This window comes from Macaca nemestrina, chromosome 10 (assembly GCF_043159975.1).
Source record: "Macaca nemestrina isolate mMacNem1 chromosome 10, mMacNem.hap1, whole genome shotgun sequence".
Lineage (NCBI taxonomy): Eukaryota > Metazoa > Chordata > Mammalia > Primates > Cercopithecidae > Macaca > Macaca nemestrina.
This window is the reverse complement of record NC_092134.1, coordinates 7,355,423-7,374,898: the sequence shown is the minus strand read 5'-3', so window position 1 is coordinate 7,374,898 and position 19,476 is coordinate 7,355,423. Positions and strand designations below refer to the sequence as shown.

The 19,476-nt window shown below is 40.6% G+C and overlaps 1 protein-coding gene across 12 annotated transcripts in view; it reads left to right on the top strand.

Annotated features, from left to right (window-relative positions):
* LOC105493580 (transmembrane protein 132B) overlaps positions 1-19,476 on the top strand; it is a 504,000-nt gene that overhangs the window by 470,841 nt on the left and 13,683 nt on the right. For 10 of the 12 annotated variants that reach the window (XM_011761336.3, XM_071070810.1, XM_024796551.2 and 7 more), the window contains one exon: positions 18,576-18,781. In XM_011761336.3, the coding sequence (XP_011759638.2) occupies positions 18,576-18,781 (206 nt within the window). Of the gene's footprint in view, positions 1-5,304; positions 18,270-18,575; positions 18,782-19,476 lie in introns of those variants that run through there. The other 2 variants (XM_011761386.3, XM_071070812.1) reach the window with 2 other exon arrangements.

Here is a 19,476-nt window from a genome sequence, read left to right as displayed (position 1 = left end):
ACAATTTTTTTTAATTTTTAATTTTTATGGTACATATTTATAGGAACATGAGATGTTTTTATACAGGCATATGATGTGTAATAATCATATCATGGAGAGAAAGGAGTGGCCATCCCCTCAAGCATTTATCCTTTGTGTTACAAACAATCCAGTTATACTCTTCTAGTTATTTTAAAATGTATAATTCAATTATTATTGACTATAATCATGGTCACCCTATTGTGCTATTAAATACTAGGTTTTATTCTTTCTATTATTTTGTATCTGTTAACCATCCCCACCTCCCCCACAACACCCACTGCCCTTCCTAGCCTCTGGTAACCATCCTTCTGCTGTCTTCATGAGTTCAATTGTTTTGAATTTTAGATCCCACAAATAAGTGAGAACATGCAATGTTTGTCTTTCTGTGCCTGGCTTATTCACTTAAGATAATGATCTCCAGTTCCATCCATGTTGTTGCAAATGAAAAGAGCTCATTCTTTTTTATAGCTGAATAGTACTCCATTGTGTGTATGCACCACATTTTCTTTATCCATTCATCTGATGATGGACACTTAGGTTGCTTCCAAATCTTGGCTATTGTCAACAGTGCCGCAACAAATGTGGGAGTGCAGATATCTCTTTGATGTAATGATTTTCTTTCTTTTGCATATTTATCTAGCAGTGGGATTGCTGGATCATATGATAGCTCAATTTTTAGGTTTTTGAGGAGCTTCCAAACTTTTCTCCACAGTGGTTGTACTAATTTACATTCCTATCAGCAGTGTACAAGGGTTCCCTTTTCTCTCTATCCTTGCTAGCAGTCGTTATTGCCTGTCTTTTGGATAAAAGTCATTTTAACTGGGGTGAGATAATATCTCATTGTCGTTTTGATTTGCATTTCTCTGATGATCAGTGACGTTGAGCCCCTTTTCATATGCCTGTTTGCCATTTGTATGTCTTCTTTTGAGAAATGTCTATTCAAATCTTTTGTTCATGTTTTGATTGAATTATTTGATTTTTTTTTCCTATTAAGTTGTTTGAGCTCCTTATATATTTTGGCTATTAATCCTTTGTCAGATGAATAGTTTGCAAATATTTTTATCCCATTCTGTGGGTTGTGTCTTTACTTTGTGGATTGTTTCCTTTGACATGCAGAAGCCTCTTAACTTGACGTGATCCCATTTGCACATTTTTGCTTTAGTTGCCTATGCTTGTGGGATAATATTCAAGAAGTTTTTGCCCAGACCAGTGTTCTGGAGAGATTCCCTAATGTTTTCTTGTAGTAGTTTCATAGTTTGAGGTCTTAGATTTAAGTCTTTAATCCATTTTGATTTGATTTTTGTATATGGTAAGATATAGAGGTTTAGTTTCATTTCTCTACATATGGATATCCAGTTTTCCCAGCACCATTTATTGAAGAGATTGTTTTTTCCCCAGCGTATGTTCTTGGCACGTTTGTTGGAAGTGAGTTCACCGTAGGTGTGTGGATTTGTTTCTGGTCCTCTATTCTGTTCCATTGGTCTATGTGTCTGTTTTTATGCCAGTACCATGCTGTTTTGGCTGCTATAGCTCTGTAGTGTAATTTAAAGTCAGGTAATGTGATTCCTTCAGTTTTGCTCTCTTTGCTTAGGATAGCTGTGGCTATTCTGGGTCTTTTGTGGTTCCACATAAATTCTAGGATTTTTTTTTTCATTTCTGTGAAGAATGTCATTGGTATTTTGATAGGGATTGCATTTAATCTGTAGATTGCTTTGGGTATTATGCACATTTTAACAATACTTCCAGCCCATGAACATAGAGTATCTTTCCATTTTTTGCTATCCCCTTTAATTTCTTTCATCAGTATCTCATAGTTTTCAGTATAGAGATTGTTTACTTCTTTGGTTAATTCCTAGGAATTTAATTTTATTTATTGCTATTGTAAATGGGATTATTTTTTAAATTTCTTTTTCAGATTGTTCATTGTTGACATATAGAAATGCTACTGATTTTTGTATGTTGATTTTGTATGCTGCAGTGTTACTGGATTTGTTCATCAGTTCTAATAGTATTTTAGTGGAGTCTTCAAGTTTTTCCAAATATAAGATCACATAATCTGCAACCAAGGATAATTTAACCTCTCCTTTCCAATTTGGATACTCTTTATTTCTTTCCCTTGTCTGATTGCTTTAGCTAGGACGTCCAGTACTATGCTGAATAACAGTGGTAAAAGTGGGCATCCCTGTCATATTCCAGATCTCAGAGGAAAGGCTTTCAGTTTTTCCCTAATCAGTATAATACTAACTGTGGGTCTGTGGTATATGACTTTTATTATGTTGAGGTATGTTCCTTCTATACTCAGGTTTTTGAAGGTTTTTATCATGAAGAGACATTGAACTTTATCAAATGCTTTTTCAGCATCAATTGAAATGATTATATGGTTTTTATCCTTCATTCTGTTGACATGATGTATCACATTAATTCATTTGCATATGTTGAACCATCCTTGCATCCCAGGGATAAATCCCACTCGGTCATGATGAATCGTCTTTCTAATGTATTGTTGAATTCAGTTTGCTAGTATTTTGTTGAGGATTTTTGCATTAGCATTCACCAGAGGTATTGGCCTGTAGTTTCCTTTTTCTGATGTCTTTGTCTGGTTTTGGTATCAGGGAAATACTGGCCTTGTAGAATGAATTTGGAAGTATTCCCTCCTCCTCCGTTTTTTGGAATAGTTTGAATAGGATTGGTATTAATTCTTCTTTAAATACTTGGTAGAATTTAGCAGTAAAGCCCTCAGGGCCCAGGCTTTTCTTTATTGGGAGACTTTTTATTACAGATTGGATCTCATTACTTGTTATTGGTCTGTTCAGGTTTTGGATTTCTTCATGATTCAATCTTGGTGGGTTAAATGTGTCTAGGAATTTGTCCGTTTCTTCTAGAGTTTCCAATTTATTTATGTATAGTTGCTTATGGTAGCCACTAATAATCCTTTGAATTTCTGCAGTATCAGTTGTAATGTCTCTTTTTTCATCTCTGATTTTGTTTATTTGGATCTTATCTCTTTTTTCTTAGTTATTCTGGCTAAAAGTTTGTCAATTTTGTTTAACTTTTCAAAAAACCAATTTTAGAAAAATTTTATTTTAGGTTCAGGGATATATGTGCAGGTTTGTTATATAGGTAAACTTGTATCATGGGTGCTTATTGTATAGATTATTTTTTCACCCAGGTACTAAGCCTAGTACGCAATATGTTTTTCTGCTCCTCTTCCTCCTCCCATCCTCCATCCTCAATTAGGCCCCACTGTTTGTTGTTCCCTTTTTGTGTACATGAGTTCTCATCATTTAGCTGCTACTTATAAGTGAGAACGTGGTGTTTGGCTTTCTCTTCTTGCGTTAGTTTGGTAAGGATAATGGCCTGCAGATTCATCCATGTTCACACAAAAGACATGATCTCATTCTTAAAAAAACAACTTTTTGTTTCATTGATCTTTTGTATTGTTTTATTTAATTTAAATTCATTTATTTCTGCTCCAATCTTTATTTCTTTTCTTCTGCTAACTTTGGGTTTGGTTTGCTGTTGCTTTTCTGGTTCTTTAAGATGAATCATTAAATTGTTTATTTGAAGTTTTTCTTCATTTTTGATGTAGGCACTTACAGCTATATACTTCCCTTAGCATTTCTTTTGCTGTATCCCTTAGGTTTTCTTATGTTGTGTTTCCATTAACATTCGTTTTAAGAAATTTTTCAATTTCTTTTCTTAATTTGTTCATTGACCCACTGGTGGTCATTCAGGAGCATGTTGTTTAATTTCCATGTATTTGCATATTTTCCAAAATTCCTCTTGTTACTGATTTCTAGTTTTATTCCATTGTGGTCTGAGAAGATGCTTAATATTATTTCAAATGTTTAAAAGTGTTTTAAGACTTGTTTTGTGACCTAACATATTGTCTGTCCTTGAGAATAATCCACGTGCTCAGGAAAAGAATGTATATTCTGTAGGCTTTGGATAAAATGTTCTGTAAATATCTATTAGATCCATTTGGTCTATAGTGCAGATTAAGTCCAATGTTTCTTTGTTGATTTTCGGTCTGAAAGGTCTGTCCAATGTTGAAAGTGGGATGTTGGAGTGTCCAGCTATTATTGTATTAGAGTTTCTCTCTTTAGTTCCAATAATATTTGCTTTATATATCTGAGTAGTCCAGTGTTGGGAGCATATTTAGTTAAAACTGTTATATTATTTTGCTGAATTAACTCATTTATCATTATATAGTGTCCTTCTTTGTCTCTTCTTAGAGTTTTGTCTTGAAGTCAATTTGTCGGATATAAGTGCAGCCACTCCTGTTCTTTTTTGGTTTCCATAGGCATGGAATATCTTTTTTCATCCCTTTATTTTCAGTCTATGTGTGTGTCTTTATAGGTGAAATGTGTTTCTTGTAGGCAACACATCAATGGGCCTTTCTTTTTCTATCCATTTAGCCACTCTTTTTTTACTCAAGAGTTTAATCAGTTTACATTCAATGTTATTATTGAGTAAGGACTTACTCCTTCCATTTTGTTACTAGTTTTCTGTTTTTTTGTACTCTTGTCTTCCTTCTTTCTTTCCTTCTCATTTCTTTCTTGTGAAGGTGATTTTTTTTTTTTTTTTGGTGATACAATTTACTTTCTTGCTTTTTTATATTTTATGCTTGTTACATGTTTTTTGGTTTGAGATTACCATGCAGCTTGCAAATGCTGTCTTATAACCCATTATTTTAAACTGATAACAACTTAACATGGTTTGCATAAACAAATAAGCAAAAAGAAAACTAATAAAAACTCTACACATTAACTTAATCCCCCCACTTTAAAACTTTTTGTTGTTTCTGTTTATATTTTGTTGTACTGTCTATATCCTGAAGAGTTGTTACAGTTATTATTTTTGATTGGTTCATTATTAAGTCTCTCTACTTAGGATAAAAGTAGATTACCCATCCCAGTTACAGTGTTATAATATTCTGTATTTTTCTGTGTACTTACTATTACTAGTGAGTTTTGTACCTTCAGGTAATTACTTATTGCCCATTAATGTCCTTTCTTTCTGATTGAAATACTCCCTTTAGCATTTCTTATAAGACAGGCCTGATGATGAAATCCCTCAGCTTTTGCTTGTCTGGGAAAGTCTTTATTTTTCCTTTATGTTTGAAGGATATTTTGGCCAAGGATATTTTTTTTCCTCCTTCAGCACTTTAAATAGGTCATGCCACTCTCTTCTGGCCTTTAAGGTTTTTACTGAAAATTCTGCTGCTAGATGTATTGAAGCTCCATTATATGTTATTTGTTTCTTTTCTCTTGCTATTTTTAGGATCTATTCTTTATCCTTGATATTGGAGAGTTTGATTATTAAATGCCTTGTAGTAATCTTCTTTGGGTTAAATCTTCTTGGTGTTCTATAACCTTCTTGTGCTTGGGTAGTGACTTTTTTGTAGGTTGGAGAAGTTCTCTGTTATTATCCCACTAAATAAAGTTTCTACCTATCTCTTTCTCTGCCTCTTCCTCGAAGCCAATAACTCTCAGATTTGTCCTTTTGAGGCTATTTTCTTGTAGGTGTGCTACAAGAAAATAGATCTTGTAGGTGTGCTTCCTTGATTTTTATTCTTTTTTTAAATTTTGTATCCTCTGGAGATATATTTTCGAATAACTTGTCTTCAAGCTCACTGATTCTTTCTTGAATCTCCTTGGTCAATTCTGCTAATTAGTAACTCGAGTGCATTCTTCAGTATGTCAATTGTATTTTTCGGCTCCAGAATTTCTGCTTATTTTTATTTCAATCTCTTTGTTAAATTTATCTGATAGAATTCTGAATTCCTTCTCTGTGTTATCTTGAATTTCTTTGAGTTTCCTCAAGACAGCTATTTTGAATTCTGTGTCTGAATGGTCACATATCTCTGTTTTTCCAGGATTGGTCTCTTGTGCTTCATTTAGTTCATTTGGTGATTTTCGTGGATTGTCTTGATACTTGTAGATGTTTAAGTGTGTCTGGGCATTGAAGAGTTAGGTATTTATTATAGTCTTTAGTACCTGGACATGTTTGTACCTGTTCTTTTTGGGAAGGCTTTCCAGGTATTCAAAAGGACTTAGGTGTTGTGATCTAAGCTGTTTCTGCTTTAAGGGGGACCCCAAGCCCAGTAATGCTATGTTTCTTGCAGACTCATAGTGGTACCCCCATGATGGTCTTAGTTAAGATATGGGAGAATTCTCTGGTTTATTAGGCAGAGATTCTTGTTCTTTTCCCTTCCTTTCTTCCAAACAAATGGAGTCTCTCTCTCTCTGTTCTGAGCCACCTGAAGCTGGGAGTGGAGTGACATAAGCACCCCTGTGGCCACTCCCACTATGACTCTGCTGGGCCAGACCTGAAGCCAGCACAGCACTGGGTCTCATCCAAGGCCTGCTGTAACCACTCCCTGGTTACCAGTTATGTTTGCTCAAGGCCCTGGGGATCTACAATCAGAAGGTGACAAAGTCAGCTAGGTTGCTGCCCTTTCCTTCAGGATGGTGAGTTTCCTCAGGTCCTGGGTAGGTCCAGAGGTGCTGTCTGGGATCCAGGGACTAGATTCGAAAACCTTAGAAGTCTACCTGGTGTTCTACTGCACTGTGGCTGAGATGACACTCACAGCACTAGACGCAGTCCTTCCCACTCTTCCTTCCCCTTTCCAAATGCAAAGAAGCCTCACCCTGGGGCCACCACCGCCACAGGCCCACAGAGAGTACTGCCAGACTACTGCCCATGTGCTCTTAAGGTCCAAGATCTCTTCAGTCAGCTTGTAGTGAAGGTTACCTGGCCTGAGGCTCACCCTGCAGGGCAGTGGGCTCCCCTCTGGCCCATAGCAGGCCCAGAAATGCCATCCAAGAGCAAGTCTTCTAATTGGGGGCCCCAAGAGCCCACTTGGTGCTCTACCCATGTGTGGCCAAGCTGCCACCTAAGGTGCAAGAGAAATTCTGTACTTTTCCCTCTGCTTTTTTTAAGCAGGAGTCTTGTCCTGTAACCATCACAGCTGGGAATGTGCTGAGTTTCACCTGAAGCCAGCAAATCTCAGAGGCTTACCCATGGCCCTTGATGTACTACCAGGATATTGCTGCTGGTTTTTCAGGACCCAAGGATTCTTCAGCTAGTAGGTAATAAATGCTGCCAGGACTGGGTCCTTTCCTTCAAGGCAGTGGGTTCCCTTCTGGCCCAGGGTATGTCTAGTAATGTTATCTGGGAGCTAGGGCATGGAAAAGAGGCCTCAGGACGCTGATCTGTGCCCTATTCTGTTGTGTCTGAGTTGCTATCCAAGATACAAGACAAAGTTCTTCCCATTCTTCCTTCTCTCCTCAAGTGGAGGGAAGGGGTCTTTTGTGGTACTGTAAGCTGTACAGCCTGGGGTGAGGGAAGGGTGATGCCAGCACTCCCTTAGCTGCCCAAGCTGGTGTCTCAGTAGGTCATGTGCCCCCAGGTCCACTGGCCCTGGGCCCAGTTCAGCACTAGGACTTGCCTAGGTGTTGTAATCTTTGTGGACTAGACTGCCTTTCAAGTTTATTTAGGAACACAGAGCACTTTAGCCTACAGTGGTTAAGGATTGCAGAAATTCAAGTTTGGACTGCTGGGATTGGAGATTCCTTTCTACCTAGGGCTGGTTTTATTTATTCATAGATTCATTCTTTAAGCTCTGGGGTACATGTGCAGAATGTGCAGGTTTGTTACATAGGTATACATATGCCATGTTGGCTTGCTGCACCCATCAACTTGTCATCTACATTAGGTATTTCTCCTCCTAATGCTATCCCTCCGTTAGCCACCCACCTCCAACAGGCCCAGTGTGTGATGTTCCCCTCTCTGTGTCCATGTATTCTCATTGCTCAACTCCCACTTATGAGTGAGAACATGCAGTGTTTGGTTTTCTGTTCCTGTGTTAGTTTGCTGAGAATGATCGTTTCCACCTTCCTCCATGTCCCTGCAATGGACACAAACTCATCCTTTTTTATGGCTGCATAGTATTCCATGGTGTATATGTGCCACATTTTCTTTATCCAGTCTATCACTAATGGACATTTGGGTTGGTTCCAAGTCTTTGCTATTGTGAACAGTGCCACAGTAAACATACGTGTGCATGTGTCTTTATAGCAGAATGATTTATAATCCTTTAGGTATATATCCAGTAATGGGATTGCTGGGTCAAATGGCATTTCTGGTCCTAGATCCTTGAGGAACTGCCACACTGTCTTCCACAATGGTTGAACTATTTTACACTCCCACCAACAGTGTAAAAGCGTTGCTGTTTCTCCACATCCTCTTCAGCATCTGTTGTATCCTGAGATACCATCTCATGTCAGTTAGAATGGTGATCATTAACAAGTTAGGGCTGCTTTAAATGCTCCCTCTGTAGGTGGGTGTCAGCAAATTTGGTCTGGTTTCTCTTTCTGCTATAACAGGGTGGCAATGAATTCAATGCCTCACAATTTCTGTGCTCTTCCTTCCCCAGAGCACTGAAATGCTCTCTGCACCACACTGCCACTGCTGGGAGTGGGGTGTGGGTGGTGGTGGTGATTCGAGATTCCTTTTTCTACCTCTTCAGTGCCTCTTTCAGTGATATTAAGTTAAAGCCAGGTACTGTTAGTGCTCACCTGAGTTTTGGTTCCCATGAAGGTGCTTTTTTGGTGTGTAGATAGTTGCTAAATTGGTGTCCTTGTGGTAGGGATGGTCGATGGAGCCTTCTGTTTCACCATCTTGCTTTCCTCTTCCCCAGGTTTGGTTGCTATTTTGGTTACCCTCAGTGCACTGTGGGCTTGAAATTCCTTTAGCGATTCCTTGCACTTAGAATGTGAGCGATTTTCCAGAGGTTATTTTCTCAGTGTCTGCTTCCTTCTTGACTTTGAGTATTTCCAATGTGCCCAAGAGAGAATCTGTTTCTTGTAGCTCTCCTAATTGTATTCCCTATTATTTTTACTTGGTGCTTCTTAGCCTAGTGGAGGACCAGGGCCAAATTCTCTGAGGTTCCGATTAAGCATTAGGCTTGGTAGACACTGTAGCACTTAGCCTCTAGTGTATGGCTTTCCAAGGTGCTCCTCCTACCCCTCTTCAAGCTGTAGTGTGTCTAGCATGTATTCTCATCCCTCCCTCAGGGTAGAGCTGTTTCTTTTCCTTTCCTTTAGATGCAATGAGTTTCCACAGTATCCTGATTGACAGTTTTTATTATACTTCTGCCTGAAGACTAAGACTTTTGTCCCATAGCGAAAATAGAAGAGATGAAACCGCAGAGAGTTCGCACTGACTGCCGTTTCTCTCTGTAGCCAGGATCATGAGGGCAGCTGTCTCGAGATTATCTCACATCTTCTGTCTAAGTGTCTGGTGAGATTCTTAGGACCTTCAAGAGGGTGTAAACTCCCCTGTATTTACAGTCCCCAGGGTCTTTACACTCTCACAATAGTCCACATTTGTTCCATAGAAATGTATCTAAAAGTTTTACTTGAATCCTTATCAGCTTATGTGGCATTCAGCAATGTCTACCCCAGGGAAGCAAATGCTTAATACATATTTCTCCCTGCAGGATCATGTCTTTCTCCAGAATGCAGGTTAGTTTGTTACCCTGCAGCCACAGTTCTCAAACTTAATTAAAAATATTAATTTGTAGTTTGATAACGGGGGGAGAAATGCTTTTCGGTGCTCTACATTTCTGAGTCGAAACTGGGGACCTGGCTGTCTTGATTTTGTCTCTGATTTTTATCAGAGAATAATCCAGGCTGCTTTAAATATACAAAAACTAAGAATGAACTGAACATATAGAGGGGATCGGAGGATACTCAACATAGAGAGAGGATGAGAGATCTGAACTTATTTCTTTAGCTTTCTGAACCCTGAATATCTGAGACAAATCCCAGTCAATTTAGAAAGTTTGTTTTGCCAAGGTTAGGGACACATGCCCATGACACACACTCAGGAGGTCCTGATGACATGTGCTCAAGGTGGTAGGGCACAGCTTGGTTTTATACATTTTAGGGAGACATGAGACATCAATCAATATATGTAAGATGAACATTGGTTTGGTTCAGAAAGGGAGGATAACTGGAAGCAAAGTCAGGGGACAACTTGAAGCGGGTAGGGGACTTCCAGGTCATAGGTAGATAAGAGAAAAATTGTTGCCTTCTTTTGAGTTTCTAATTAGCCTTTCCGAAGGAGGCAATCAGATACGCATTTATCTCAGTGAGCAGATGGGTGACTTTGAATAGAATGGGAGGCAGGTTTGCCCTACGTAGTTCCCAGCTTGACCTTTCCCTTTAGCTTAGTGATTTTGGGGTCCCTAGGATTATTTTCCTTTCACAGCTTGAACTCTGAACCTCTCTCCCTGACCTCTAAACTCATGTATCCAACTTCTTAACATTTTCATTCATATTTCTAATGAGCATTTTGAATTCAACATTTTCAAAACTGAAGTCTGGGTTCTTTCTCTCTTCCCTAAATACACATCTTGTGCTGCCTTCTCCTATCACAGGGTTAGGAACTGCATTCTTTTGGTTGGCCAAAAACTCAGAAACCCTGTGTGACTTTTCCCTCTCACTTGCATTCAAAATCCATTTCAATATCAAATCCCATCTCATCACCTCTGTCACTACCACTGTGATTGAAGCCACCTTCACATTTCTGTTGGATGGGTTGAGTAAGCCCCTGAATGGTCTCCCTACCTGCCAAAGGTATCCTGTTAATTTTGTTAGCTCAAGCCACTTTCTTGCTCCAAACACGACAGAACATCTCATTACACTTACAGGAGTAAAATCCAAACCCTTGCCTTCTTCTCTGATCTCATTTCCCTGATCTTTGCTCATTCGCTTTCACCTATTTTCCCCTTTTTATTGGCCCTTAAATATGGCAGGAACATTCCTGTCTCAGGGCCTTCATACTTCTTGTTTCCTCTGGTTTGAGTGATCTTCTGCATGTCCCCATGACTCCGTTCCTCACTTCAGTCAGGTCTCTATTCAAATGTTACTTCTCCAAAGGGCCCTTTCTTTCCTCTTCTAATTAAAATAACATACTCTATCATCACTGTCCATTCTCTTCCGTGCTTTATTTTTTCTTTCAAGCCTGTTTCACTGCCTGGTATTATGTTATATATCTACATGGTTGTTTAATTTGTCTGTCTCCCCTAATTAGACTATCAGTTTCATAAGAACAGGAACTCTATTCCTCATTGCTCTACTCTCAGCACCTAGGACAATTCTTGAGTCTTAGTCAATAGTAAATAAATATTTATTGAATGAATGGATGTTCATTCCTGTTTTATAGATGAAGGATCTCAGGCAGAGAAAGGTTACATTGTAACAAAATATACTGAAACTCTGAGCTTGGTTTCTAACCCTTCCAAACAACAGAATGTCAGAGCTGGAAAGTTTAGGTTCCTTAAGGTTCACAGGTGCAGAATCTGAGCCTCAGAGATTGGGGAGCAACTTGCTCAGAAGTGTTGAAGGGAAGGGTTGAGGTGAGGACCCAGGTCTCTGGACCTCAATCTGTGGCACTGAACTTCCCTCTAAGCTTCCCCTGGACATGGGGGTTTACTCGAAGGAATGTGAAAAGTACTAATTAAATATTGTTTTGTGGTACGTTCCACAGTCCTGAGATTAGTCCTGAGAACAGACAGTCCTTCCATAGATTACAACCATGAACTCAGGATAAAATTAAAAAATAAAAATCTCTGAAGAGTGAACAAAAGCAAGAGTATTTTGGAGGGGAGTCAAACTTGGAGAAAATGACCAGAACAGCAAATTTTCCTGATTTGGTGGCCTTTGTCCTGAGGACACCTGCATTTGCAGCAATAAAGTGGGCAAATTAAACTGCTGGAGAGGCTGGGCACGGCAGCTCACACCTGTCATCCCAGCACTGTGGGAGGCTGAGGTGGCTGGATCACAAGGTCAGGAGTTTGAGACCAGCCTGACCAACATGGTGAAACCTCGTCTCTACTAAAAATACAAAAATTAGCCGGGCTTGGTGGCGTGCGCCTGTAATCCCAGCTACTCAGGAGGCTGAGGCAGGAGAATTGCTTGAATCTGGGAGGTGGAGGTTGCAGTGAGCTGAGATTGCTCCACGGCACGCCAGCCTGGGTGACAGAGCGAGATTCTGTCTCAAAATAAAACAACAACAAAAACAGCAACAACAACAACAACAACAAAAAACTGCTGTAGAAACTCCTCCATCATTGTGGCTGAAAGCAACCAGGGAAAAGAGCCCAGGGTAACCACTGACACATGTAATAATAAGGATGACTCTCAGAATCATCATACTTGTGAAAAAAAACCAGACATAAAGAGTGCATATCGTGATTCCATTTTTATAAAATTCTAGAAAATGGAAACCAGTCTGTGGTGGTGAAAAGCACATCAGTGGTTGCCTGGGGCCGGGAGAAGAAGGAGCCATGGACTGAAAACACGCATTAGGATCTGTTTTTGGGGTGACAGAATGTTCTGTGTAGTGTTTTCATGGGTGGACACTGCCAAACTCATTGAACTTTATCATTTAAACGGATACACTGTATTCCACATAAATTACAACTCAATCTGGTTGATAAAAAGTACTGATGTGTGTATTTAGGTCTTGCCTTGCCCAATCAGCCTGTGGTCCTCTGGAGGAAGGGCCATGTCTTCCTTGCCTGGGTTGCACTGAAGCCATAACACAGTGCTGAGGAGGCCTCGGGCACAGAGAGACTAAGTGGGAAACGATGCTCTGCCTTTCACTAGCTGTGATCCCTTAACTAGCAGCCTCTCCTTGGCCTCAGTCTACCCTCCATAATATAGGGACAAAAATGTAATGTGCAGAGTATTTGGAGAGGTGAATGGGTATAATTCTACATAAAATTTTGAAAACAATGCAGGGTTCATAGTAAGAACTTAATACATGATAGATATTATTATTCCTTTGGCATTTATTATTAATTAAAAACTCAAGGTAAAATAAATATTTTTGAGTACATACTGTGCCTCAGACATGGTACGCTTCATTAAACTCAGTAATACATACAAAGTGTTTGATTCAGATGATAAGTGAATATCAAAGGGTTTTCGCTACATAGTTTTGATTATTTTCCCTATTTTAATATAGAATTTCAGCATTGTTTGTAAGTTTGTGAGAAACATACTACCCGATTCTGTAGCATTTTTTTTCTTCTAACATAGCGGCTCATGTCTCGGGTTGGGAGAGGGGTCATGAGGGAAGCCCAGTGCACAGTCAGCCTCCCATCAGTGCAGGCAGATGGGTCAACAGTGTGGCAAACACAGAGGGTGGCTGATGCACAGATTAAATTCTTGCTTCTTTTAAAAATAGAACATGAAGTAAATGTTGTGTCTTACAAGATACCCAAAGGAAACATATTCACATCTGGAGAGCCCCTTTTAGCCTCTTTTATTATAAAGCAATGTAGTTGCAGAAGTGTAATTTGACAGTAAAAATATTAACCTCTAAAGGCAACTTTCCCAGGATGACATTTACAGGCCATCTCACACATGCTGATAGATTAACATGACACAAATCATCTGTTTTCAATCTCCATGTTCCTGTCCTCAGCTCTTCTTAAATTAGGATTGACAGCATTTGGTTTTCGATGTTCCTCTTGGGGCTTAGAGAGCCCTGAAGGTATCATTTAGATGAGTGATGGGAATCTGACTCTGATCTTTATTTTGCTATGTCTTCCTGTCATCTCCCCACATCCCTCCTTCCCCTGCCAATAAAACACACATGTATCTCATACACAGAGATCTTAATTCTCAGTTAAAAGGCCAAATTGACTACTGGGAATCCAAGGCCTCACATTTATCAGCTTTGTTCCTTCTGGTCTTCTCTCATAATATATGAAATCACTTGCATTTTTCTTAATGCCATTGCCATGATAACCTTGTGTAAGTCACCTTCTTTGCCTTCTTACAGATACACTCACTACTGGTGGTGGTGTACAGAAATGAATGGGTCTCAGAGGAAACAGCTGTGACATATTCATTCACACACTCAGCATCTATTTATTGAATAACTTCTATGTGCCCAGCACTGTGCTATTAGCAGAGACAGCAGGGAAAAGGAGAAAGGTTCATGGTATGAAGCAGATTACCATCAGGTGGGGAAGATACATAAAAAACAACCAGGAGCATTAGGAGAGTGGTAATTATTGTGAAGGAGTACATTATATAACAGAGCAATCTGGTGCGATTAATACAGTGTAAGTGACATGATATCAGCAATATGAAGAGTCTAAGTAATGGAGCATGTTGTACATTTAGTGTACACAGTAGCACACACAGCAAGTTAGATACAGGAAAATAGTGACCAGAGGCGGGTACCAAGTTTAAATTAGGAGTGACTCAGGGAATGCATTCTGAGGGGTGGCATTTGAGATGCAGTCCTATGTCATTTATAATCCTTTTGGTGAAAAGTAACAAAACCACATAGACCAATTTGGCTTTAGCCACAAGAACAATAATCACCTGATAAAACGCCTCAAAGTCGGGGGGTCCAGGTGGGCTGCTCCAGCGGCTCCTCTAGGTCATCAAGGGCCCAGGTTCCTTAGCTCCCAGGGTTAGCCTGGCCCACGGCTGGCTCCCTCAGGGCTCTGGGATCCCTGCAGCAGTTCCTGTCGTCAGTTCCCACGCGACAACATCCGGTGGGAGGAGGAGGCGCCACTTTCGGTGAGTCTCTTTGATCAAGGAGATGTTTCCCAGAAGCCCTAGTAGCCTTCTCACAGCTCATTGGCCAGAGTAATAGCACGTGCTTTCCCCTAAACCAATCACTGGCAAAGAGGATGGAGGTTTAATGATGGAGTTAGGGAGGCCTGTGGTGAATGGAGGGCGGTGGATTTCCTGAAGAAAACCTTTTTAATATTAGAAAAGAGGAAAATGTATGTGTGTCGGGCAGAGGTGCTGGTGCATAGTTGACTGGGCAGTAGAAAACCAGTTATGGACATCAGATCACATTCCTGGGAAGACCATGGCATGGCCTTGGGAGGGGGCTAAGCCTAGGAGAGCTCAGGGGAGCAGTGAAGACCCATGAAGAAGGACCTGTGCCAGGTAGGGAGGGCATGCAAGGTGAGGCCAGAGAAGGAAGCAGGTCCAAGGCATTGGGGCCTGGTAGGCCCCTGTAAGGCATTTGGATTGTATCTGGCATAGCACAAGAAGTCCCTGGAGAGGACAGAGGTAATCAAGCAGAGGAGACAGCCCTGGGCCAGCAGTCAGCAGTCAGTGTTGATATATGCAAAATGCTGTGCAAGAGGCAGTACCTTTCTTTACGCTGGATTCAGTACAGGTAAAATGAGGCTCATGACACCCACCTTGTGGCGTCACCATGGGACTTACTGCGTTGAAAGGAGAGTGTGGCGGCGATGAGGTCCTGTACAAGTGTGAGCTGTCTTGTTCTCATCATTTGAGATAGTTATAAAATCCCTGTGAACACTGAATTAGTGAGTACTGAACCTTTGCTTGTAGGAGAAATAGACACACACACACACACACACACACACACACACATTTCGAATAGTCTATAATCTTCTATTACAAAGGAAATATTGAAGTTTGGAAGTGTTAGTTGACTTATCTGAGGCTGCCTCACTGACAGGTGCCAGAGCAGGCATTCAGATTCTGTCCCGCTGCATCCAGCGCCCAAGCTGAGGCTTCGGACACCGCGCTCCACTGCCCTCTGTATTGTCCGTGCTCTGGTCTTCGTATGAGAGCTGAGACAAGACGGCAGAGCGAGTACTTGCTTGACCTCAATTGGGGATGCGTGCATGGCAGGTGGTTCAAAATTTTCCCCTCTCTGTGCAATTCCACAAATGACCAAAAAGGCACTGCAAGTACTGACTCTGGGGTTACAAATAACTTTTAGGGAGTAGATGAGTTTGCAAATATGGAATCCACAAATACTGATGGTCATCTGTAATTGGTGAGACCATGGAGTGAGAAACTCTGGTTTCTGTATATCTAATATATCCTTTGTACATTGTTAGATACCTCAAGTCTTAGTACTCAATATGATTAGCCTTATTTGTGCTGTTTTAATTGAATTACTTAAAATGGAGGGCATACACTTTTTTAAGGGTATGCATATCGCAGGAGAAAAAACTCAAAAGATAATCAACATAAAGAACTGCTAAGCCCTCTTACTTTGTTATGTTTTTAATTAATTAATTTTTTCCATATGGGCTCTACATCGCTTCCTAAAAGATGGGGCAGGTTTAAGTCTGTAGTGCTCTGAAAGGATGCAGACAATTACATTATTTATTCCTTATTAACATAGAAACAGCTTCACAGTTTCCAAAACCGGTGTGTTCTCTCCAGTGGGATGTGATTCAGAGTGATTTGAAGTGTGATTGGGGGTAGCTGGGTAGCAGTAAACAAGGGAGAACCATAATTTTACATAAATGCAGGAGGGTTGAGGTCTGCACTATGGAATGTTGGACTGAGAAAATTCTAGCAATAAGTGATAACCACCTGAGCTAGGGAGAAGTGAGAGCAGAACTCCCCAATGTATCCACTGCAGGTTTCTAAGTCATAGGGGACCTCAATCTCTTTTTTTCTGAGCAGGGTTGGGGGGACTTCATTCTCTTGAGGTAGTCTGCATGCCACAGGCAGAACAGGCAGTGAGTTCAGGGGAAATTAGAGGTCTTACTGAGCCTTCACCTTCTCCTAGTGCAGTGCTTCCTTGGGAAGGCAGATATTTCTCTATAATGGGGCTTCCACATCTTGAGTACCTGAATGGATGGCAGTCAGGCTCAGCATTGTGTCAACATCTATTAAAAATAAGAACATGATCCTCCATTCCGTTTTCTGCTCTAAATGGAAATCTTGTTCTGATTATTTACAGAACTGGGCACAATGAAGCAGATTTAACTGCCTCAAAAGTGCTCTAAAATACAGCTCATTTGCTTGCTTCATTGTTGTTCTTCTCTCTCTTTTTATAAAATAAAGCAAAAAGAGGGATAGAAGTAGATTCTTTTTTCTAATTTGAAAAGTTAAAGAAATGCCATATTCAGCTCCCCCTGGAATTTTGGGCATGAGAGACATATTAGCTATCAGCCTAATGGTAGCTCTATCCACTGCTATCTTAGGCCTGGAGGGAAAAAGATTTTAGACTGCTAAGTTCTGACAGGATAGGAAAGGAGCTCCAGAAATGAACTTAGCCAGACTCCAGTAACTCTCCAGCAATCCTTGTTCATTGCTTTGTGGACTAGGATTATCAAGTCAAAGTCTCAACGATTTCAGCAGATCTCCCAATGAGTAGCCTACATTAATTATACTTAAGGATTCCTAAAGACATCATTGGTGTTGAGAAGTGGAAGTGACAAGGATCCATCCCTGTGGCTGAGGATGCAGGGTGAGTCTTAAGTGTCCCATTAGCCATTTTCTCCTTGGTTTCCATGGCGAGCTGCAGTGTAGAGCTATTGGGTGGTAAAAGGCTGATTTCTCCATTTCCAAGGAAGCACATTCATATTGGTGCCATTTTTCTGGGAGGGAGGGAAGGTGGTAATTTATCTCAAACAACTTGGAAGTTCACTCTTTAAGTTTGGAAGTGGGCACTTCTGACATTGTTCTTGAGCCATTCACTTGACCATGTCAAATAGACAGTTGGACGTGTGTATCTCGGGCTCAGAAGGGAGGCCTGAGTTGTAGTTACAGATTCAAGTGAGGAAGAGAAGCAACAAGAGTAAGTCCTAGTTTCTGGCTTGCAAAAGTGGGGCTGTGGTGGCTCCACTGGTTGAGGTGGGGGCCCTGCCAGCAGCCCAGGCTTGACACTGCCCCTCAGCAGTATGAATGCAAAGGTTGCACACTACTTTTTATTTTCTGTCCTCTGCTCATGAAATGATTTATGATCCCTCTTTCTTCTCTCCACCTAGATACATAAATACATTTCCCTGATTGTCCAGGAGAGAAAGTCAGCAACAATTTATTTGCTTATCCTGAAAATGTGAAGTAAAATGGGGACTTAAATGGTCTAATGCTCAACCTACTGAAGCATGCACATTAGAGAGGCCACCCCCAAGTGCTGAGTCAAAAGACCATGGTGAAATGCCACATTCATTCTACAAAATTATAGCTGAATGGGGCAAAAATAATTATATCCATGTTTCTAATGCATTTCACAACTATGTTGCCTACCAGGATTTTAATCTAGTGCAAAGCTCTCCTGATTTTTCAGAGATCCTCAGTGTGACTTGAATAATGTGCTTTTTCAGTAACATAAAAACCTTTTATGCATCTTCAGATATGGTGCAGGAGTGAACTATGAGGCATCTGGGGTTTGATTAGTGATCGTTTGAGTACATAAAAAAGGTAAGATAAAGAAAAACACTGACACATACACACAAAAGGCAACAGAGGTTATATAACTCCATTAAATTATGTTAATGGTTTTACTTGTCAGTATTTTGTAATACAAAATAGTTTTCCTGTAGTCTATTTGTCAGTATTTGTCACTAATTAGTGCCTACAAATTACCTTTTGTACAAGTTCTGTTCATCGGGTTGTTTTGGTGTCTAATAAATCAGAGCTGCTGCAGTTCATGAACTTTCAGTGTTGTTAGTATTTGCTTGTGCTTTTCCTCCTGATGCATCTCAAGATTCTACCTCCTCCCCAAAGGTTTCCAACAACTGTGATTCCATTTTTGTGAACGGGAAGGAAATGAAAAGCAAAGTGGACACAATTGTGAACTTCACCCACCAGCATTTCACCTCCCAGTTCGAGGTCACTGTCTGGGCGCCCAGACTCCCCCTGCAGATTGAGATCTCAGACACTGAGCTGAGCCAGATCAAGGGCTGGAGGATCCCGGTTGCTGCCAACAGAAGGTGAGGAATCAAAGAGAAGACTTTGGATCTGATTGTCCTGGGGCCCAGATCTTTGTGGGAGGCAAATTGGCCCTCAGGGACTCAAGCCCTTGGGAAGCAACATCCGCGGTGGGAAGCGTGGTCTGGGTTTTGGGTTCAGATGGATCTGACTTGAGTACTTACTAGCAACTTGACATGAGGAAATTTTAATGAAGATAATCGTAATAATATAGTAACAACCTCATAGAGTAGTTGCTAGGATTCAGTAAAATGAATGCAATACGTAACAAGCACCTACCACAAGATGTGGCATTTAGGACATAGCTATTTTCCATTCCCCACTCACTTCTCTATTGTTCATTCCTATGTTATTCACTCTCAGTTCCCCTGCTTGTAAATGTCAGCCTTCCTCCATGGAGCACAGTACAGTGGTTAAGACTGTGGGCTGTGGGATAAGGCTGCCTGAGTTGTTCCGCCCTCTCCCCACACCGGGTAAGACTCTTCATTTTGCTGCCTGAATTTTAACCCCAGCTTTACAACTTGTACCTGTGTGATGTTGGACGTGTGATTTAACCTATCTCTTTCTCAGTTTCCTCATCTATCAATTAGGGATGATAACATTACTGAAGGGTTGTCCCAAGAACTCAGTGAATGGATACATACCATAGTAGACAGTTCTAAAGATGACTCTCGCCTGTAATCCCAGCACTCTGGGA